This window comes from Stegodyphus dumicola, chromosome 1, assembly GCF_044657685.1.
Source record: "Stegodyphus dumicola isolate Sdum_Otavi_A_Nest chromosome 1, ASM4465768v1".
Classification (NCBI taxonomy): domain Eukaryota; kingdom Metazoa; phylum Arthropoda; class Arachnida; order Araneae; family Eresidae; genus Stegodyphus; species Stegodyphus dumicola.
Genome location: NC_140768.1, coordinates 154,159,329 through 154,182,701, shown reverse-complemented (window position 1 = coordinate 154,182,701; position 23,373 = coordinate 154,159,329). Strand labels below are relative to the sequence as shown.

The window sequence follows — 23,373 nt, the reverse complement described above, 5'->3', positions numbered from 1 at the left end:
TTTGTCATCTTTATAAGTAACAAGAAAAAAAGATAACAAAATATTTTTCAAAATGAAAATTTAGTTAATGTGTAATCAAGCAGTTCTAATTACTTCTTCTTTAGAACAATATTCATCTGGCAAATTAATTTTTGAAACATCGAGTTCTCCTTTAAGTGATCAAATTAATTTTATCAGGTTCCTATTTACAGAGGAATTTAAAATATAATTTTATATAAAACTGCGCATTCAAATTATGTTCATCTTTAAAAACAAATGATTCATTTAAATTGGCATTCGTCTTTAAAATGATATTTCTTTCTAAGAGGAATGATTGATTCTAAAAGGAAATTTATTTTTTCCATTCAATAAATCGCGGTGATAGGAGAGTAGTGATTACAATACAGTCGCACGACTCTGAACTGAACTAAATAGCTGACGACCACTGGTATCCTTCTGTTTATTTATGAGGTTGCTAAAAGGGAGGGTAAACATTTTCTGTAATTTCGAGAAATATTAGCAAGAAGGCTTCGAAAATGAGTTTTTCTAGAATATTCCAGAATATCACCCATTTGGCGAGAATTTGTCAAATGTCCCCGAAACCGGCTAATAGGTTTTTTATTACATCTATTCTTCTACTTGAGATTCTTTACAATTCAAATGTCAATCGACTCAAGTGGTGACCGAAAATCACCTCTCGAGTTCGAAGAGTTAAACTGATCACTATTTGAAATAGCAGAAATCTTCATTACATGCCTCAACATAAAATGCTCGTACACTCTTACGAAGATCAGTTTCTGAACTGTGTGAATTTTCACAAATTTGTTGGCATCTTTTTGGCAAATCAAGCGCTATTCGTAAGAATAGAAAACTTCATAAAGGTGCCTCAACATAAAGGTGTCGCTACTGTCATAAAGGTCAATTTCTTATGTGTAAAAAGAAAACTTTCTTAAAGGTGCTGTACCGTTATACAAATCGACTACTGTTCCTATAAAGGAAAAACCTTATAAAATACCCTAGCTTTAAAGTGCCCTTACTACCATGGAGTGTCATACCTTAGCGTGAAAAATGTCATGAAATGTCCGTGCCTTAGCTTAAAGGTGCCTTTACTGCCATGTCTCTGGGATATGAAAAGGAACTATCATAAAAGTGCTAGCACCTTTATAAGAGTTGATTTTTACGAAATGGAAACTGACCTTTTCAAGGTCGTTGCCACATTTATGCCCAGCCCTCTTGTGGAGGTTTTTATATTTTCGGACGGACAGCGACCTAAGAAAAGGTGCCCGCATCTTTACTATAGGGCACCATTATAAATTATCTCCCTGTTCCTCCCTTTTTTTAATTTTTTTTTTTTTTTTGTTTGTTTTTTGTCTTTATTTCACAACTTTTCACCCAATAACGTGAATTTCACTCGCTCACTAAAATACAAAATTAGATGCAATGGCAGGAAATGTTGCCACTCTTTAAAATTAAATTCTATGTGCTGTATGTAATTTGCAAAGAGTGTATGAGTATAACTTATTTGTATATGCATATTTAAGAAGGTTTTACAAGCTCTGAAATAATTTTGAATTTTTTCATCTACAGCTCCCGAAATCCTTAAGGGTGAGGAGGTTCATACACCGGCCGATATTTGGGGCGTTGGTGTTTTGACGTATATCCTGTAAGTACAAATTCGTTTGATTTTCGTTCAAACACCCGTTTTATGCTTGCTAAATTGTTAAAGCATAAAACATTTCTTATGCAGTTTTAAAGCTAAAATTAATGTTAGTTTTTCTGTAGGTAGAACTTAAAGAAATGCTCTAGGTTGATAATGATGTCAAGCAAAGAAATATTTCTTTGTTTAACATCATTTAAAGCGCGTAAGGGATAAAATGTCACTTAAAAGGTTTTTCTAAAGAATATTTTCATTTTATCACAAACTTTAAAATAAAAGTAAAGTGTAAAATTTTAAAATAAAGCTTTATAGGGCTAAGATTACGTACACTGCAAAAAAAAAAAGGGGGGACAGTTCTACATCTCCCGTTCTACTGGGCCGATTAACGAAATTCAAACTGCGTTTTTCATGTATCGAAAGCGCTATTTAGGATATATTTTAGATTTATATATAGCACGTGTTCTAATATATGTATTTTGACACAAAATCGGACTTTTTTCTGAAATGACATGGCCATTTTTTTCCATATTTCGATTCTACGACTCAAATTGGACTCAAATTTTGTCTAGAAAATTTGATATCGAATTTATGGAGAAATTTAAAAATTTATCTTGACTTTCCCCCCCCCCCGGTTTGGGCCAAGAATAATTCACTTGGCGAGCTTCTTAATTTACAGCAACGTATTTTCCTTTCCTTTTAATCAATGCAAATAAGCGGGCAAAAAGTCATCGTTCATTATTTTAACTAATTTCAACAAAGTGTGTAAACCGCATTTGGTGCGATTATAGCTAATAACAAATATGCCAAATTCCAAAACGCGCCAATATGTAAATTCACGTATGTCCTAGGAAATTTTTAATAAAAAACTCAAACTTTTTGCAGGTGTACTTAAAAATGCGTCTACATCTAAGGTGATGGTAAAAATTTTATAGGATATTATCCAAATTTTTTTAGAAAACTTTATAAAACTTATTTAAAAATACAAATTTTAAAAATAAATCATAAAAAATGGGTGAATTTTATTTCGAATGAATCTCGATTTCGAATTCTGGAAGAAGGAATCAAGTAAATATAAAAAAAGAGATATTAATAAATATATATTAAATTCAATCGTCAATCGGGTAGTAGAACGGGAGATATAGAACTGTTTCATTTTATTTTTTCGCAGTGTACATGGATTTGCATCTTTTCATTTGTTTTTTCAATTCGCAGTTAGCTGAGACTGTAATTTTAAAAATGCATTTTCAATTTAAACTTAATAATATATAACACTAAAAAGAAAACGTGTTATGTATTAGGACCTACGAAGGAAACTTCAAATCAACACAAGTTAAATGTGAATTAGCTAATAATACTGAAATTGAAGATTAAATTCAAAATACTTTTCAGGGGAGAGGGTATGTTTTCCCATCCCCCGAAAAAGTTATGTTTTCTGAAGCAATGTGTAAAAAAATGTAAAAACAGAAAATGAAATTTACTGAAAATTGCTATCGCTGCGAATTCAGCATTCGAGTAATTATTGGTTCATTCTTATTATCATATATATCAATTATCATATATATTAATTATTGGTTCATTCTTATTATCATATATATCAATTATCATATATATTAATTATTGGTTCATTCTTATTATCATATATATCAATTATCATATATATTAATTATTGGTTCATTCTTATTATCATATATATCAATTATCATATATATTAATTATTGGTTCATTCTTATTATCATATATATCAATTATCATATATATTAATTATTGGTTCATTCTTATTATCATATATATCAATTATCATATATATTAATTATTGGTTCATTCTTATTATCATATATATCAATTATTAGTATGTTTAGTAATTATCATTGCAGTCGCAAACTTTTATTATATTCGAAATCGTTACACATTAATCGCTATGAATACATTTTCGAGACCGATATTAGGGCATTAAAAACTGCATTGCGATTCTTCAAAATCTGGCGACCCGAAATTCTCGAGCATTATTTTGTATTATGTTTAGATATTTTATTTTTCTAGTTAATGGAAAAATACAAAAGTACAAAATGCTAAAAAATACCCTAAATATACACTTTATTTTATTTATTACACTTCTGAAAGCAATTAGAGGATATTATGATTTCGGATATGAAGCCTATGAAGCATGGAATCAATGAGGGACTCTGGTACGATCTTTCACTCCTGTAGAAGAGAGCTCTCAAACTGCTGAATTGTTTTTGAGGTGATAAGCGACTAGCAAACCCTAAACATGCCCTAAACATGTTCTATTGAGTCCATATCTAGGGAATATGCTAGCCAATCCATTCCAAGGATTCCTTCGTCGAAAAGGAAATTGTTTACTATCGGAGCACGATGTGACCTGGCGTTATCATCCATGGGAATGAACTCATCCTCTAGTGCTGCAGCGTAAAGAACTATAAAAGGTCTTATTATCTCATCGCTATATCCCTGAGCTTTTAATGCTTCACTCCTGATAGTGTGCAGGTCGATGCGGCCATTGATCGAAATAACGGCCTGACTATCATTCAGCATCGTCCAAATGGAACACTTTCACGCACAAATGCAGCAGCATTCGATATACCAGGGTCTCTCCAGATGAGAATTCGTTTATTGTCAAGTTCTACACTGAAGCAGGACTCGTCCGTGATGAGCACATTGCTTCACTCATCTCATCCCTATCCGAGATGCTCCTGTGCCCACCTTCTGCGGGCAGCAGTGTCACGAACACAAGGAATGGGTCTGGGAGGTTACAAACCCGCATGGTGAAAATCGGTTACGAACATTTTGAGTCGAAACTTTAGTAGCAGTAGCACTCTGAAGGTGTTGTTGCAAGAAAGTAGCCTTTTGGGTGTCAATACCGCTTCTCGTTTTGGGCTGCTGCAGGCATATGACCTTGTCGCGATCTTCGGCGAACGTTTCCAATTTCCAAAAACCTATTGCATAGTCTGGAAATTATACTTTGAGAAACTCCTAACATTTCCCTTACAGTGGATTCCGTTTGACCCTCTTTTAAACAACCGATGGCTCTCCTGCGTTCCGATTCAGCTGAGTCATCGTGCCAGGCATTGTACGCACTGTTACAAAATATTAAACGCATGCCAGTACTTTTTAAGCTCCTCCTAAAGAAGGACTGCTGCAGGTCGCTGTTCACTCTTTATCTAAAACGCATAATTTTCGATGTCATAGAAAATAACAGGTATATTCCCAACTTTGTAAATTTTACAGTTTTCTTTTTTAGCATCTCCTATTTTATTTTTGTTAAATTAGTTGTCGATTATACAGATATTTCATACCGAACTCACAATATCCTTCAATTGTTTTAAGCAGTGTACATTTATTACATGCATGATTCCAAAATTTGATTTCCTTTTCGCTAGGCATTTGGTGAAAATTACAGACGTTCTATAACAGGAAATAATATTTTTGGATAAATATTATTAACTGCATCTTTCTTATGCAGCCTGTTTGTTCTAATTTAGATTGCGTTATTCAAATATAATATGTAAGTTTCGATGTTGAATAATAATATTTCGAACCGTTGTGCATTCTAGATTGAGCGGTGTTTCGCCATTTGCTGGAGAATCTGAGAAAGAAACAAAGGACAATGTCCTTTACGTCCGCTACCACTTTGATCACCTCTACAAGGAAGTCACGCAAGAAGCCACAAATTTCCTGATGCAACTTTTCAAGAGGACACCGCAGTAAGAACCTTTCAGTTCATGTAGTCTTCATTTTAGTAATAAACTGAGGAGGGGGGATGAGCTATTAAATTCTTGATAAAAATGTTATATATCGTTTTTTAATTTAAAGATTAAAATTATTTACTGAACATGCATATAACGGCTTTATTGTAGATTTTATTCAACTTTTAAGATCCTTTCCGCTTTTTATTTTAAGCTTTTATTTATTCACACGTGGTAATTGTTTGCTATGATCAAAGGTTTGCCATCGATTTTTAAACTACTTCTTGATAAGATACCGCTTTCAAATTTTCGCCGCATACTGTTGGTGGATGACCGTATTATAGAATGAAAAGATGTTTTCAAAATTACATTTAAATCTTCTTTTAATTTAATGCTGAAACATGTTTTTCATATCTTCGTTTAGAAAACAAAAAAAAAAACAAAAAACAAAAAAAAAATATATATATATATCACATAACTTTGGTGTTTGCACCAACGGATAGGATATCAGAAACGCTTTTAAATGAAATTTAAATGAGGTTGCAATGTAATTTCTGGTTTTTGGCAAAATCGGTGGATATTTCTGGCCATCTCACTTAACAGAATTGTTGTCTCTTGTTCTGCTCATTCAACTTAATATACGGTGTGGAGACTCACTTCATCCACGCTTGACTCATCAACTTGAGGAGCAACCTTAGAGTTTATTATTGCTGGCATATTTATTACGTAATAATAATGTAGTTGAGCTGGTATAGTGTCTGTTAGAACGAGTAACGTTCAGAAAAAAAAAACACCATTAATGGAGTTAATGGATATATTTATAATATATGGCATTTTGTTCCAATGGCGAGCTCTAGCCGTTTATTGGCGTTGGCCACTACTAAGGCCGGAAGGGAGGCACTTAATAGGTAGGCTGCCATAAATCTCCTATGAAATGACGGGCAAATTGCATCCATGGCTTCTGCGGAACTCGATCTCCGGCTCTTCGGTAAGGATATCAGGGCCGCTATAATTTTATAGAGTTACGTTACATATTTTGGCACTTTACGAATGCTCAGAAGGTAATATAACGTTCCCATGTTAGTCTAAATGCATATTCATCTAACTATGTTATAAAACACTACCGTGGTTTTCTTCGATACCTAAACCATCTCTATCAATAATCTCTACTGATAAACCATATTTAACTTTAACCCTTTCCGGCACGCTGCCTTTTAAAGTTGGAGTTTTGATAAAAAAAAAAAAAAAAAAAAAAAAAAAAGGTAGGCCGTCTAATTAGTCTTAGAGGAGCACACAAGTAAAATTTTGTGAAGTAAAATTTTGCACTTATCGTTTTAATTCTATGTGTGTGACCAAAGTGGCACACTGATAGAATAGAGCTTCGAAAAGAATGCTGAAACGAGCACTGTTGTCAATGAACTGATCATATGTGATGCGGAGAAACAACGAATACAGACTCTCAGTTGTCCTAGATTATCGGTGAGCCCGGTTTGGGCACACCTAGTGTTCGCCATTTGATTTTAGGCAAGATTTGAAGGTAAAAATTGAAAACTAATATAGAATAAGGAGATTAGCATACAGCCAAAAACGTAACATAGAAATTCCTTTTCAAACAATTCCTTTTATACCCTAAAACAATCTGGGGGATTTATTTGAAAAATGAGGGTCTTAAAAAATTAAACAAAATATATGGACTGGTTTGTGTTGAGCTGCCATCTACTATAAATAAAGAAGGTTCAGAGTAACCTATAAATCCTTTGTCATTCAATTTTTCTGTGCGTACAGAAGGAAATTTTTTGGTGTATCCAGACTGGACACACTGTGCCGCAAAGGGTTAAAAGAGCCCTATTGGGCGAGCGTTAAAATTCGAACCCATTTAGATATTTTTTTCTTTTCCATCTTTAATTAATACTCAACTTTTAATAATAAAAGATTTCAAACCATTTTCTACTACTTAAGAACAAATAAATTGGATTAGAAGATGTTGCATTTAAGAGACTTAACGAAGGAATTTCCAGATATTCAGCCGAAGATGCTTCTTAATCCAGTTTGGAAGTTTATTAAGGTTTTCGAAATAAGAATTTGTTAAGGTTTCTTCAGTAAGGTTTTAAATGTTTAATATATGAAATAAATCCTCACATTCTGTCATGACTATGGGTAAGAGGTGTGAATAGTCGGGTTCATTGAGTCAACAAATGCAGAATGCCCAGTGTTGATTCTGTTTCATTTCCGTCAGAATGTATGGAATATCATAGCGAAATGCTTTGAATTGTTATGTATTAACGTGTTTTATACGTATTGTTTTCCCAATGTGCATTGTCTCTCATTCATGTATCTCTTTGCAAACTAGAAGAGAGAATTTGCTTACTTCTATTCCCTTTTCTCTTTCAGGAAAAGGCCTACTTGCGAGGAGTGTCTAGAGAATAAATGGCTGCTACCGAATGAGTTCATGATCAAAAAGCGGGAGCATGCTGTGTTCCTTCCTCATCATCTGAGAGAATTTTCCGAGCGGTTCCATTCCTTGAAGGCGAAATCCACGCCCGCGCAACTGTTGAACATTTTTGGAAAGTCCGACTCCAGGTAAAGACATTTTCTCGCTTTGTTAATGATCCTTAAGAAGAAAAATAGGAAATTTATTTACAAAATATTGATCTTCAAATATTTTAACTAAAGTTTCTTAAAAGTTTTCAATCGTGTGTATAACGTGACATGCATTTATTTTCACTGCATTCATCAGTTATGCATCAGGATCAGAATCTGAAGATGTAATTTTGTTTATAGATATCTTTCTGAGAAATCTCTACTATTCCTCATCGCTACTATTCGAATTTTTATAAGCCTCGCACTCTCCTTTCTTCACTGCTGTATGATTCACTTAAAATTACTCCTTCATTTTTCTTTTGGACATTGCAAAAAATTAGAGCAAGAATTTTAACACAAAAAAAAATTCAGCAATTTGTCACTACAGAAAAAATATTTTGGAAAGAAGAAGTAATTTTCGAATCTCACACCCTTTTTTCGATTCTGAATCTAAGGTCTTCCTGAGAAAAGATTTTAAACTGAATACGTGTCCCAAAATGTTTCGTTATTAGATGTTCTAAACTCTTACGAACAGAAACAATTGACGCATGAAACAGAGCTCGTGGATTAACCCTTTCCGGCACGCTACCTTTTAAAGTCGGAGTTTTGATTTTAAAAAAAAGGTAGGCAGTCTAATTAGGCCTAGAGGAGTACGCATGTAAAACTTATCGTTTTAATTCTGTGGGTGTGCCCAAAATGGGCACACTGATTGAATAGAGCTTCGAAAAAAGTGCTGAAGCGAGCATTTTTGTCAATGACCGATGAGGTGCGGAGAAACAAAGAATACAGACTCTCAGTTGTCCTAGATTATCAGTGAGCCCGGTCTGGGCACACCTAGGGTTCGCCGCTTGATTTTAGGCAAGATTTCAAGGTAAAAATTTAAAATTATTATAGAATAAGGAGATTAGCATACAGCCAAAACAATAACATAGAAATTTCTTTTCGAACAATTCCTTTTATACCCTAAAAAAATCTGTAAGATTTCTTTGAAAAATGATGGTCTTAAAAAACTAAACATGGCTAAAATATATGGACTCGTTTGTGTTGAGCTGCCTTCTACTATAAATAAAGAAGGTTCAGAGTAATCTATAGTAACCTATAAATCTTTTTTAATTCAATTTTTCTGTGCGTACAGAAGGAAATTCTTAGGTGTGTCCAGACCGGACACACTGTGCCTCAAAGGTTTAAAGGAGATTTTCTTACAACCTCGCGTGGCGATGAAGGGTTAAAAATCGCATCGCATCCAGCTATTATATGTTATAGAACGGAAAGAATTAATTCGTTTCTATGCATCTCAGACTTCAATTACAAATGTAAGTAATTAATATTTCAGTGTAAGAACAAAGGAAAATGACTGAAAAATGAACAAAGATTTCGGAACTTGTGTTTGCTGAAACAAAACAGTTGAACGGAGTGAAAAAGAAAGGTACAGCAGTTTTTATCCAATAATGTTAAAGAACTGAATTTGCATTTTCGAAGTCGAAATTGTTAAACGCGTATTTTTCAGATGAATACAATTATGTAACATAATCTTCCATTTGGCAAATGTTAATCCTTTCTATTCATATGTGCGACGGAAATTTAAATATTGGGCTGCAAAACTTCGCGTGGCTAAGTTGTGAGGTATTTGTGTTAATCAACTAGTTATTTTATTTTAAGAACTTTTACGGTCCCTTCTCCCTTTCGGTTTTCCTGCCAGAATGTAAATTTTAATTCGCGTGTATTTAAGTGAGGTCTTGAGATTGTTTTAATCAGAGCGTGTTCCGCCTGCTGAACTCCACGTCACTAGATTTACTCTCCGATAGCATTTCTATCTACGGCGTTGCTTTATTCTTGCGGATTGTGCCGTCACGCCGGTGTAGGTTAGAGCCATTTTGCGCGTTAAATATTTCTGCGTAGCCTTTAGCTGATTTCTGCTTAAATTTAGTTTAAATCTGAGTTCTTATTTTTGATTTCTAGCCATAAATGCTGCCTGAGTTTGTAAGGACTGGGACTGCCTTCTGTTAAACTTATTTGAGTTCCTGATAAAAGGATCTCTCCCACCCACAAGTATGTTCTGTTTGCTTGTCCAGACATAGCGATAAGTCGCTTTGCTCTACATCGGAGTTAGAGTACGTTACGCTACCAAAATAAGTGAGAGCTAAAATGTGCATTCTGGTAGGAAAACGGAAAGTGAAAATGATCGTAAAGGTATCGAACATAAAATAAATATTTTATTTCAAAATATTTGTCAAAAATTTACAACATTTCAAGCTTAAACTTTTCTTTACGCTAAAATTATAAACTTTGTTTCTTTTTAATATTTACTATTTACTTTAATTCTCATTCTGTGCATTCTCGTTTCAGGTAACAGTCATCTTTAAAGACCGATTTGGTGCTTTGGATGTGAACTTTCTAAACTAATTGAACTTTTTCTTATATTTATGGGTCATTCGACTCATCTTCGATTTAAAGAAGAAATCAAAACTGCTGTTAATGAGCTGTCACTGATAAGGAATGATGTTTTGTGCATGTTATGTGTTGTTAAGAAATAAATTAAAATAAACTCTTGATGTTCTTTTGCGTATTGTTTATTAATATTTTGATCAAAGAGTGTCTTAAAATGTTGACATTTAAGAGAGGATTTCTTACTTTTATCCGGATAATATTATTTCGGAAACAAAACGTTAAACATTCTCTCAAAACATGGAATAGAAACACAAATACGAGTTAGGTTCACGTTTTATTTTGACTGTAACTTTCATCCAAAAGTATCTATTAGTCTCGAAATTGAATTCTGCTTCGAATCACTATAAATACGTCCTTACATTCTTTACTTAAACCTCTTGCCATTCGGCAAAAAGTAAGATATTTATTTACCTTACTGCATCCAAACTGCAAATTACCTTACTGCATCTTTACCTTACTGCTTTACCAAACTACATCTGTATTTGTGATTAAGAAACTAAGTTATTTGAAAGCAATAGATACAGTTTTTGAGAATATTAGTTTCCTACTTTTAAATTGAATTGATTTAAATAAAAAAATGGCTTTAATTCATTACCTATCAAATTAAAAATATTTAACATTTTCATAGAATGACGTTATATGTTTTTAATCCAAAGGGGCTTTGTCTCTGAAGGACTATTGTTTTCGTTTTGCGTTGAATCACTATAAATGTCCGTTTCACTTTTCAAACTATTGCCACCAAATGTTAGAGTCCTGCATTATATTTGAAGAAACTAAATAATAAAAAATATGCATAAATGTATGTATATTTCTCGCATTGTGATAAAACAACGGTACATAGAGACATCGAATTTTGAATGACGTAATCCTCCGACGAATATGGGATGTGGAAGACCAAATTTGAAATTCGGAATTTGTTTTATTGTCAACTTCATATTTTCTAAACCTTTAACGAATTTTTGAGTAATAAACTCATCGATTTAATAGCGAGCAATAGCAACACTTTTCGGGGAAAGAAAGACCTTTTTATCTCCAGCTCGCGAAACTGTGTATCGAAAATTCTAAAGAAAGCCTCATTTAAAAATTATTTTGCGACATTGCTATTGAACTGAATTTTATGGTTTAAGTGCAAAGAACATGATATTTAATAAATAAAGGTAACACACAAAACATTAAAAAAAACCCGTTTGGACGTAATTTAAAATCTGAAACCTTTCAGATTTTTTTAATTATTTTTTACTTCATGATTTATAAAACTTGAGTAAATCTCAAATTAGCCAAAGGCTACGCAGAAATGATTAACGCGCAAGTTAACTCTAACCTATACCGGCTTATTGGCAAGAGTAAAGCAACGCCGATGACAGACTGCTGCGGTAGAAATTCAACTGACAACGCGGCTTTCAGCAGGCGGAATATGCTCTGACTAAACAGTCTAAAACCTCCTTTTAAATAGTGTATCTTTCTACCTCATTTAAATACGCGCGAGCTAAAATTTACATTCTGGCAGGAAAAAACGAAAAGGAGCTATGACTGTATAGGTACGTAACATAGAATAATTGGTTAATAACATTAAATAAATGCCTTACAACTTCCTTATTTGAAAATTGGCTGCTTTTTTCCTTCTTCTTATTCCTGCTTTTTATTCCTGCATCTTATTCCTGCTTTCTTTTCCTTTATCAGTTTATGTTTCCAATGTAACTTCAGTATTTTTAATATCTTCTTTTCACACTAAAGCATTTGAAGGAAAATCACAGTCGTAAAAATCTTCCTTGGCTTTCTTTGGTTCTTTATCTTGCTAACTAAAAGCTACCTTAAAACGAGTCAGCACATAAGCACAACGAGTTGTGGTTGCTTATGTGAGCGCGAGAAGAGACATTTATTTACAAAGTTCTACTTCATTAAAGAGGCTATTCTTTATCGTTTTCAAGGCTTTGTCGTTATTTCAGACAAAAGAATAATTCTTTCTATGTCTGTTAAAAGTTCGAACTTAGTTCATGCTACCAAAGAAGGTCAGACTGAATACGTTTAAAGGATTCTGCCAAAGCTGACGTTTGTTCAATTAAAAATTTCAAACATCTTGTCTAAAGATTTGAATCTGAAAGTCGTGCTTTTTGTATAAATGTTCTGTAATGCAAAGACGCTTTTGAAAAGTTTTTTTGCCTTCGAAAATTTACATGCATGTCTATCATCATCAGTATTTGTAAATAACACTGAAAATTTGAATTTCTTGAGTACACTTTTTAGACGATTTTCCTTTACTGTGAAAAAAAGGTCTTTGGCTTGGAATTTTTTTAACTGTATTTTTGAAAGTATAAATTATAATCTGCTACTTAGCAGTTTTGTTTTCATGCAAAATGTCGCTTTTAAAGAAGCAATGGGTGGAAGGCTATGCTCGTGTTCTTTCCGAAGAAAATTATTCGTATCTGGTTATTGAAAAACGTTGTGAAAGCCATGGACTTTTCGATATCTAAAGCTACGATAGGTAATGTGCTCAGCAACAAAGAAAAAAACTTCAAAATTTAGCTTCAAGTGGAAAAATTGTTCCACGTGAACAATTTTTCCACTTAACTTGTAAGGATTATGTTAATTTTATTAACAGTTAAATTTTAAGTTAAAGTTCCTTTCCTGTCAAATTCTTAACTTCAACTTACCACTTCCGGCCAGAACGTACTTTTGGAATCTTGTTGAATATTTAATGAGAAGGAGCGGTATTTAAACCACGAAGTTACTGAGTCAGAGAGAATCAGAGTTTCTGATTTACGCGCGTCTGCCTTTTTGGCCACTCTCTCTCTCAAAGCTGTTATTACGCTCGGCCTTACTCAGGCCCTTGCTAAGCTTCGTAGTAAAATAAGTTAAGGGGCCAACTCAAATTGAACCTTGATAGCTTCGGCTATACTGCTTTAGTTACTCTTAGTTTTAGTTTAATTCTTAGTCTTTTTAGTTCAAGCCAAAGTGCGGGCTTTGCTTGTACACTCCCAGGCGGAGTTTGTTAAATCTTATTAGAATAATAAAGGGTTAGTTACCCTTCTATCTTGTTGTTTCTTGTCACCGAAAGCAAGCGATTATTCGCTTATCAGTTCTCAGATTCCTCACTTCCAACATTAACTTAGAATTCCAAAGTGAGGTACTCTACAAACTTGTATCCAAGGAAAATCCGGAATGTTTCGAATGTTGGAAAAATAAAGTCTTTAATGTTAAAAGGAAATGCGCCAAGTCAAAGAACAGTAGCAAAATCATTAAAATGTTCGATGTCAACTGTAAACAAAGTGATTAATGCTGACTTGAATCTTAAAAATGTGAAAAATCGTAATGTGCATCGTCTTTCTCCACGAGATATTGCCGAACGCTGAACGCGCTGCAAAATTCTTTATCAGAAACATTTGTCCCATCGAAAATGGAAAAATGTTGTCATGATAGAGGAATCTTGAGTATATTTATATGACTGCAAATAAAAAGAGACCCATTTATTACCATCAAAGGGGAAGAAAATATCATAAAGCATGGTTCAAGAAATCTAAAATAGTTTTTTGAATGGATTTATGATGGTTGCTTTTTATTTTTAATTTAAGGTTGTAGGTTCCTTCCTACAACCGCAAATTAAAAATAAAAAGAGTGGAGGAATGTATTAACATCAACTCCACATATTATCAGGAACATATTTTATAACCAGTTTCCAAATATGAAATGCCTCCTCTTTACATACAATATAATTATTATTACATACAATATAACAGTAGAACTGCATCAAGACAAAGCAAGCAGTGACCCGTCAAAATCTACTGTTAATTTCCTGGGAAAAAATGGAACAAGATAACACCAAACAATAATGAAAAGACACTGAAAAAACACCAAAAAAAGAATGAAAAAACGCACAAAAAATGAAAAACCACCAAAAACAAATGAAACAACACCAAAAAAAGAATGAAAAACAGCAAAAAAAAATGAAAACACACCAAAAAAAAAAAAAAAAAAAAAAAAAAAAGAATGAAAAAACACCCAAAAAATGAAAAAACACCAAAAAACAAAAAAGAACGAGAATCAAGGCCATACCCTTCACTGATATGCCTAAATGAATCTCCCGATCGGTCACCAGCGTAGTTTTGCGCGTGTGGACAACGTACAACCTGTTTAAACTTTGGAAAAGTGTTTCAAAGCATTGAAATAAAGTACATCTTTCCATACTATAAAAGGATTTATTGTCTTGGAAATTACGGTGTATAAAGATAGTGAAGAATAAGGGTTATCTAAAACAATATTTGAAACATAAAAGGTTTAGAAAAAATATTTCTATAATTACAATAAAAATCTTCTAAAAAATGTACGAACATCCTCTGTGTAAAGAAGGTTGTTTTCTAATTTCGTTTCCTCATATAAGGCTCATTTAAAACATTTTGTTTTAAGTATTTGTTTACTCTAAAGTGTGGCATGAAACAAATAATAGTCACCTGAATTACCTTAACCATAGGCCATAAGCCATAGATCTGAGTCAAAGAACCATAGGCCATGGGAAGTTCAGAGCCATAGTTCCAATGTTTAGTTTCATAAAAGTTCATAGGTCAAGAAAGTAACAAAACGTTCAATCTATAATCCTATAGTTTCAGACCTATAGCTTGAAAGCATAGGCCATGGAACTGATGTTAAATCCCTTATTAGATAGTTGTTGTGGGACTAATATCGCTTGTCCGAAATGAGAGCAAAGCCGCGAAATTCATCGTAGCAAGGAATCAAGATTGTGCCTGTTGTTGGCAAGAGCTTCGGTCACCACACAGGTGACAGTACGACTTCGCTCAATTCCGCCCCAAGTTTGGAAAGAGAGTACCCCTCCCCGGGGTATTACTAAAGAATGAAGTTTCTTTCGCTTGTTTATTCGCAGTAGTTTCCTGAAACAAATATGACGTTATATTTCCTCACTGCATGTAAATTAAAATCAACAAAGGTGAAAAGATTTTAGATAGTTTAATAATAATTGTGGTCCTGTCTGAAGATTCTTCAATGAAAACTTCTGCCTCATATAGTTAACTATATTTTCAGTAATTGTTTTAGTTAACAATATATTCATCAATTTTTTTTTATTTACTATATAATAAGGAATTGTTTTGTTTACTATATATTCAGAAATTTTTTTTTACTATATATTCAGAAATTTTTGTTTTGTTTACTATATATTCAGCAATTTTTGTTTTGTTTACTTTATATTCAGCGATTTTTGTTTTGTTTACTATATATTCAGCAATTTTTATTTTATGAACTGAAATAATAACGTTAACTCTTTCCTAAACGTGATGGCATAATTGAATTTTCTATTTACTTACATTCTAATTGCCCTAAATTATGTAAATATAATTAATTTATTAGATGCAAGAATTAATAATATACGTAATATTTTTTTAAATCTTATTTTTTTAAGTATAAAATGATGAAAATAAAAATTTGAAGCATGTTATTTTCGGCTGTTGGTTATGCTTTATTATTTCGTAGTGTTATGAAAATTCTTATTATAATAAGTAAAAATAAGAAGAGAAATACTGAATTCTACATGGTTTATTATATACATAAAAACATGCATTATAATACATTCATGAAAAGTTACATTACATATTAATGAAAATGAATGAATAATGATAAATATAATGCCGTATCCTAAAGGTAACAATTTCTAAACCTAGCATTTTACTGATTAAAACAAACACATATCTCAAGCAAAAATAAAGCGAAGCCATTTTTCCGTCATTTATTTACACTCTCATCATAACCAAATTTGAGTAAAACTCATTATTTAAAAACATCTTGTGGAACGAAATATTTTGTAATTTGTTCCAACAACTTAAAAAAGACAGTTAGTTTACTTTATTCTCAATGAAAGGATGAGACAACTGCAATAGCAGTCTTAAGTCCTGTAATTTCTATGTTTTTTATGATTATGGTAAATTTAAAAGTAAGTTTGAGAAAATGTAATTAAGTTTTCTCTAAGGCTAATCCTTCGTGGTTCCCGATGGTTTGAAGTGGTCGTCTTAGAGGGGTACTATTCAGTATTGGTGTTTATTTATAAAATGAGCACTTTCAGAGGTGATTTTATTAAGAAAGTGGTCGCCAGAAGAGGGTGGGTTGAAAAATTTGTGCTTATGGTAAACAGCTGCTTTACCTCTTTCCAAATGATGGACAGTATATTCCATGGCTGTCTATTAATCTGTTAGCAAGACAGAATTGCCAAGAAATGACTAAGCAATGTCACAGGACTTGGTAACCCTAAGCAGGCTTCAAGAATCAGTCCTCTGAAAATCAGTTCTTTGCACAGGTCATCTTCTATGTTCTTTGACTTGTAGTGGCATTAGGTTTTTTTTGAAGCAGGAGACGTGAAAAATGTACAGTTTAATCTCCAGAACTGGACCCCTGGACCTCTCGAATTCTCGCCAAAAATGCTTCCAATTACTCCACGAAGGTATGCGGAAAGCAAGAAGAAAATACCTTATAAACTGAGAAAATTAACATAAACAATATTCTCTTGCCCAGGTTGTCGGTAAGTCAGGAGATTATGAATTTATTTTGATCGATATGCCAGCGAAGTTCAATTAGTCAGCTAAGAATTTAATATCTCGCATTCTTTTCATTACTAATTGAAACATGTGTAGATTGCTCAAAATGCTAGATTACAATGTCGTTTTAATTAGTTACACCACCTGATAACCAGAAGGTCGGTTATCAAATTTTATAACATAATTCCTTCTTACGTAGAATGTTATCATTTAGCTTATCAAGTTGCGTAATATAATTTCATTTTAAGTACAATTTTCTTCTTACACGAGATGAGAATCAGCAAGAATTTCTTCATCGGCTAAATAAAACAGTTCAGAAACCTTATTATTTTTCCTTCCGCTTTTTTTTCCGTTACAAAATCATTTCTGTTGAGTTTTTCACTCTAACGGTTTAAGGTAAATGTTCCTTAATGTTTATGTATTAATGATTTCATATTTTAATAAATAATTCTGTTAATTAACATTTACAATATTTCTTTCGGTGATTTATTTTAAAATATATTCCAATTTCTTAGCTAACGTAACGAAGGAACAGAATTAAGCTTAACAGTTTGGATTAAAATGAGTTCCAAAACTAGTTAACCAAATGTCAACTAGATGAACATCAATAAAGAAACTTCATTTGAACCTTCCCCTCTCATAGAATAGCTTGCACTTTTCGAATTCCTCAGTAAAATTGGACGTTGATCTATGAAAAATACGACTAGCGAAACCAAATTCACTGTTGACTAAAGAAAGTAAAGTACAGACTTTTATGGGTGTGATAACATCTTTTCATTCAATACATTCTAGCAGTACGTAAGCGCAACTATCCAAGTATCTAGCAAAGAAATTTGGCTAAATCGCAGAATAGGCTGCATCAGTCGATGCTGTGTTTACTTCTCTTATGCTTGGACACGCCTTTTTATGACGTAATATTGGTTACGCCTCTTCTTAAAAACAAGTTATAAGTATGCTATAGCTTCGTATTTAAAGAAAACTTACATGAAGTTTTAACTGCGTTGAAATGGTATGTTTATAATGTTCTGCGCGAGATATTTTTAATTATAAATCTACTTTTGTGTGGTGTGTGGTAGTGTTAGCATTTAACGAAACAAATTATCTCTGACAAATGTATTATTAAGATACCAAACGATTGAAAACGATCATTACCAAACGATTGAAAATATTGAATGCATGAGTTAAAAATTATAACCGTAACTTCTGAAAATACAGAAAAAAATTCTTTTGCTTAAAGAATGTTTTGATTATTGATGAGCATCTAAATCTGGATTTTTTTTTTTAAATCAGTTGGAACGAAGAGGCAAAAAGAGCGTTATTGAGTGGTGTATGGAGAAAAGTTTGATTGCAATATCGTATAAGTGCCCAATTTGTGGAACAAATATGAAACTAGTAGAGAGACGATTTTGAGTGGTGCGCAATGCCGAGTTTGTGCAATTCTGAGATTTTTTTAAGTGAAAATTCATCGATATCACATGGGCAAAGCCAATGCCGTGCGCGATGCCGAGTTTGTGCAATTCTGAAGTGTTTTTTTAAGTGAAAATAGATCGATGTGCACACGGGCAAAGCCAGTGGGGTGCGCAATGCCGAGTTTGTGCAATTCTGGGATTTTTTAAGTGAAAATAGATCGATGTGTACATGGGCAAAGCCAATGTGGTACGCAATGCCGAATTTGTGCAATTCTGGGATGTTTTTGAAGTGAAAATAGATCGATGTGCACATGGGCAAGCCAATGTGGTGCGCAGTGCCGAGGTTGTGCGCGATGCCAAGTTTGTGCAATTCTGGGATTTTTTAAGTGAAAATTGATCGATGTGCACATGGGCAAAGCCAATGCTGTGCGCGATGCCGAGTTTGTGCAATTCTAGGACGTTTTTTTAAGTGAAAACAAATCGATGTGTACATGGGCAAAGCCAGTGTGGTGCGCAATACCGAGTTTGTGCAATTCTGGGATTTTTTAAGTGAAAATAGATCTATGTGTACATGGGCAAAGCCAATGTGGTGCGCAATGCCGAGGTTGTGCGCGATGCCAAGTTTGTGCAATTGTGGGATATTTTTTTAAGTGAAAATTGATCGATATGCACAAGGGCATAGCCAATGCTGTGCGCGATGCCGAGTTTGTGCAGTTCTGGGATGTTTTTCTAAGTGAAAATAGATCGATGTGCACATGGGCAAAGCCAGTGTGGTGCGCAATGCCGAGTTTGTGCAATTCTGGGATTTTTTTAAGTGAAAATAGATCGATGTGTACATGGGCAAAGCCAATGTGGTGCGCAATGCCGAGTTTGTGCAATTCTGGGATGTTTTTTGAAGTGAAAATAGATCGATGTGTACATGGGCAAGTCAATGTGGTACGCAATGCCGAGGTTGTGCGTGATGCCGAGTTTGTGCAATTCTGGGATGTTTTTTAAGTGAAAATAGATCGATGTGCACATGGGCAAAGCCAATGTGGTGCGCAATGCCGAGGCTGTGCGCGATGCCGAGTTTGTGCAACTCTGGGATTTTTTTTAAGTGAAAATAGATCGATGTGCATATGGTCAAAGTCAATGTGGTGCGCAATGCCGAGTTTGAGCAATTCTCTGATTTTTCTTTAAGTGAAAATAGATAGATGAGCACATGGACACCGAGTTTGTGGAATTCTTTGATGTTTTTCGAGCGAATACTGATCGTTGTGTAGAAGAGAAAACGAGGTTGTGTGTGATGTCGAGCAGTAATGTAACTTTATGTATGTACGATGTTTATCATATCGTTAGTGTATTTTAAATTTGTATTGTTGTTTTAATTGTGAATTATATTTAAGACGTCATTTTTCATTTAAATTGTATTTTTAATTTTTTTGCTTTGATATATTTATAACGCTTTCCGACATACGACATATATCGATAGCCCGACGATCTACTCAACAGTAGCAAAATTGTTAACTTTAACTCTTGAAGTAACGTTTACCTCATATTTTAATTGCACTTTATAATATGAGTTCATTGATAATATGTGTGTGTGTGAGTATGTGAAGCATTGCTTAATGTTCCAAGTTTGTAGTATTTATTTTATTATATTATTTTCTTTCATTCTGAGAAATTAGATTTTTTTATTTATTAATGCGTAGAATTCTAGCATGCCTACACAGAATATGGCGTGATTTAGGAATTTTAGAAACTGACATGAAAGCTGTGTAATGATGTTCATATGCAATAAAAATATTCTTCTTTTTTTATTAATGTAAAGTTTAAAAATTTTTAGAAATAATGAAAGTCTAATTAGTGGTATGTAAGGAATTGTCGTTGCGTAGCAAGAAGGTAATTTGTAAAAATTATAAAATTGAAATGTTCCACAATATGAATTTAAATTAAAAAAATATATTTTACTTGTATAAATAAAAACAATTAATAAAAATAATAATAATAATTTAATAAAAATCTTTGAAAATATTGACGCTCTACAAGTATTAGAGACTGCGACATTTTTTATCGTTTTAATAATTGGTAGAATTCGCTCACTGTATCATGGTAATTTTAAATATAAACAATTTATTATACTTATTATCAGTAACGCCTAAGCTTAAATGTTATAAATGTAAATTAAAAGTAAAGAATTTGATATTAATTTACAATAATAAACAATTTATTATTGTTATTTTTAAGAGAAAATAGAAAGTACACGTAGTGTAAATGCGAGACTACATTGTGACGTCATAAGCTTAGTCCCACCCATTTATGGACGTCACACAGCTCCTCCTACTGAACTTCGTTGATGCAGCCTATTCTGCGCTTTTACCAGAAATTTTTTTATTGTTTTACAATTGGTGATTCCACTGTGATAGCATCTATACAATTCGACTCAATGATATCACATACATTGCTTAAATCGGTGTTAAGAAACGATTATTAGCTTTCTTTCAAACTTAATTTATGGATTAACTCGTGCCCACGTAGGAGAACTCCTTAATAGACAAGACGCTCCTTATTACAAGACGTGCAAAACAAAGAATTCAAGAAAATATCAGAAATGCATGTATACTTAGTGATAAGGTATTATGTGACATAGAAACATAATATTCACAAATAGAACAAATGCTTTCGAATGCAACTGTTATATCAAGCAGCTTAAAAATGAACATAGCAATTGTGTGTACCAAGGTAATTTTCATAATACTATTCTTTAATATACATCTAATCCTGAATGATCCATACTCCACATGTGATTCAAAAGTTCTTTCTCGTATGCACACATTACTGACAAGCCATTAGTTTATTTTATATATAACAGTCTTTGGGCAATACATGTCAAAAGAAGCACACCACATTAAGCTGTAATATTTGACTAATCTAAACATATATTTGGCTTCAATATTAGCAAAATGAAAATTAATGCTTTTTAACTCTTTCACAAGTCACTCGAAACGCCCGTGCTTTCAGATATCAGCTGGTCATCCGAAAACATCCATCCTTTTTCTACCTGGGGCTTTCCCCCATAGCATTAGTATGACTCGTTGGTTTTGGGAGTTGTTAAATGACATGCCAGTCATTCTTTTAAACCGATTAAAAGCAGCTCTTTCATTTGAATATAGCTTTCTTTTCATATCTTCAACTTTTAGCTACCGATGCTAGGAGTTGCAATTCTGTCCTAAGGAGGAATGTGCAAACAGTGGGTGAAACCGCACAAGATCCCCAAGACAGAAATAATCGCTTCCCTTAAGCAGGTTATTGTTAACGCTGTACCATTCTCTTGGCATAGAGGAAGGGAATCCTTTCTAACAAAAATTCGTACATACGAGAGTTTCAGACGTTTGCGAGAAACAGATTTTGCCCTCTGCTGATGCGAAAGAGTTAAAGAATATATTCATCTTTAATTTCAATCATTCCTTCATTAAGTGCTTTTTTATTTTAAATTGAAAAATGCATTAAGCCTCATTTTTATAACACGTTAACTACAAATATTAGCTCAGTTTTGCAAAACATTTTCGTCATTGGCATGTCCATATTCCGAACCAAATTTTACAGTCACTGCACAGTGTTTTTCAGCGATGTAGCACTAAATGTTGGCTACCGCAACTTTGTTGGTATCGTCATAGCACAAGCATACAAGTCCGTTTGCCTTCATTTAACAGCTTTACTTCTGCTGCTTTCCAAATGGTCAGGTCTAAGCTCTTGCGGATAACGTCTTACGCCGTTCAAAACGACATTGTCATTCATTGGAGGACTTGTTTCCTTCTGTCTCTTTTCTTCATCCGACGAAGATTGGTGTCTCATAAATAACATTCGATCTATGTTAGCCAGCGGAGCTTCCAGCAACAGATAAAATGGTACAGCAACAGCATACGATATCGCTACATTTGCAATGAAGAGATACACCTAATAATATAAAAGATAAAGAAATATTACTTTACTTCGTACAATAAACATCATAAATGCAAATATGAGATGTACAGTTTCTATACTAGAAGTACTATTTTCTTATAGTATGCAGTTATCTCCAGCTGCCCGACCGGACGAAGTATTTAGCCAAAATATGCCAAAATTCTTGAAAAGGTTTTAACAAAGAATATTTTCCTGTCTGTAGTTTCAAAATACCCCATCCAGTTAAATGCTATTAAAGCAATAATTGCACAAAAGAATCGCATATTGTTGCGTGCGTACGGGTTCGTTACGAAATGAATGCACAAGTCCGATGAAAAACGAACAAAATGTATTATTATCACAACAAAAACGCTTAAATCTCCTCGGATATTCATACAGTATTACAATATCTCACAGTAGTTATCTTTTAACTACTCAAACGTTCAAGAGAATTTAATTCAAAACGGCTAAAGAAAGCTAATCCGCGAATTCGCTACAGAGCAGTTTTCTAAACAAACTCCTAGAACAACAACAAACTAATTAAAATCATAGAATTGAGAGGTTTTCATCCTTTTTATAAGATTTTAAATCGCACGCGAGAATTTTCTGGAACTTTATCGAAATCAAAAACACATATTTATTTATTTATTAAATGTTAAATGCACGTAAGATAAGGTCGCATAAAGGAAGAAGAAACTGAAGATTAATATGAACAAGGATGTCTCGTGAGCATAAGATGAAAATTAATTATTATTATTTAGCTTCCGAATACGTTTTCAATAGTTGTTAAAATAGTTGTTATTAAAATAATTAAATTGTTGGCAATGTTAAAAACAGAAGCTCGAGAGCCACGTATTGCTCTCGCACGTAAAATGTATAGAATTTAATTTTAAGAAAGAGATTTAGGTTTTTCTGTTGTTGATGGTATGTAGCCATTTTTTTGGGCGTTCAATAAAATTTTCATGTGGTGTTCCGTCATTAGCGTTTTCATTGGAGTTCAACACCACAACGTTGATGCATTAACACTACACCACACACGTCCTCTTGTATTTTTAATTTTCCGGCTTAGCTTTCCTTTGCCACGCGCTGTACTTCACGGGGAATAAACAATTTAATTTATAATTCAACAAACATTAGCTATT

At 33.2% G+C, this 23,373-nt stretch overlaps 2 protein-coding genes across 7 annotated transcripts in view; one reads left to right on the top strand and one right to left on the bottom strand.

Annotated features, from left to right (window-relative positions):
• The window catches only part of LOC118200338 (protein Obscurin-like), a 500,451-nt gene extending 489,969 nt beyond the window's left edge, over positions 1–10,482 (top strand). For 4 of the 5 annotated variants that reach the window (XM_085822284.1, XM_085822292.1, XM_085822266.1 and 1 more), the window contains 4 exons: positions 1,567–1,642; positions 5,209–5,358; positions 7,732–7,920; positions 10,267–10,482. In XM_085822284.1, coding sequence (XP_085678410.1) covers positions 1,567–1,642; positions 5,209–5,358; positions 7,732–7,920; positions 10,267–10,270 — 419 coding nt within the window. In that variant the 3' untranslated portion in view covers positions 10,271–10,482. Of the gene's footprint in view, positions 1–1,566; positions 1,643–5,208; positions 5,359–7,731; positions 7,925–10,266 lie in introns of those variants that run through there. The other variant, XM_085822271.1, reaches the window with a different exon arrangement.
• A 5,409-nt stretch (positions 10,483–15,891) lies between these two features.
• The window catches only part of LOC118181164 (nose resistant to fluoxetine protein 6-like), a 71,184-nt gene continuing 63,702 nt past the window's right edge, over positions 15,892–23,373 (bottom strand). For both annotated transcript variants that reach the window (XM_035350239.2, XM_035350238.2), the window contains one exon: positions 15,892–22,246. In XM_035350239.2, the coding sequence (XP_035206130.2) occupies positions 21,992–22,246 (255 nt within the window). In that variant the 3' untranslated portion in view covers positions 15,892–21,991. The remainder of the gene's footprint in view (positions 22,247–23,373) is intronic.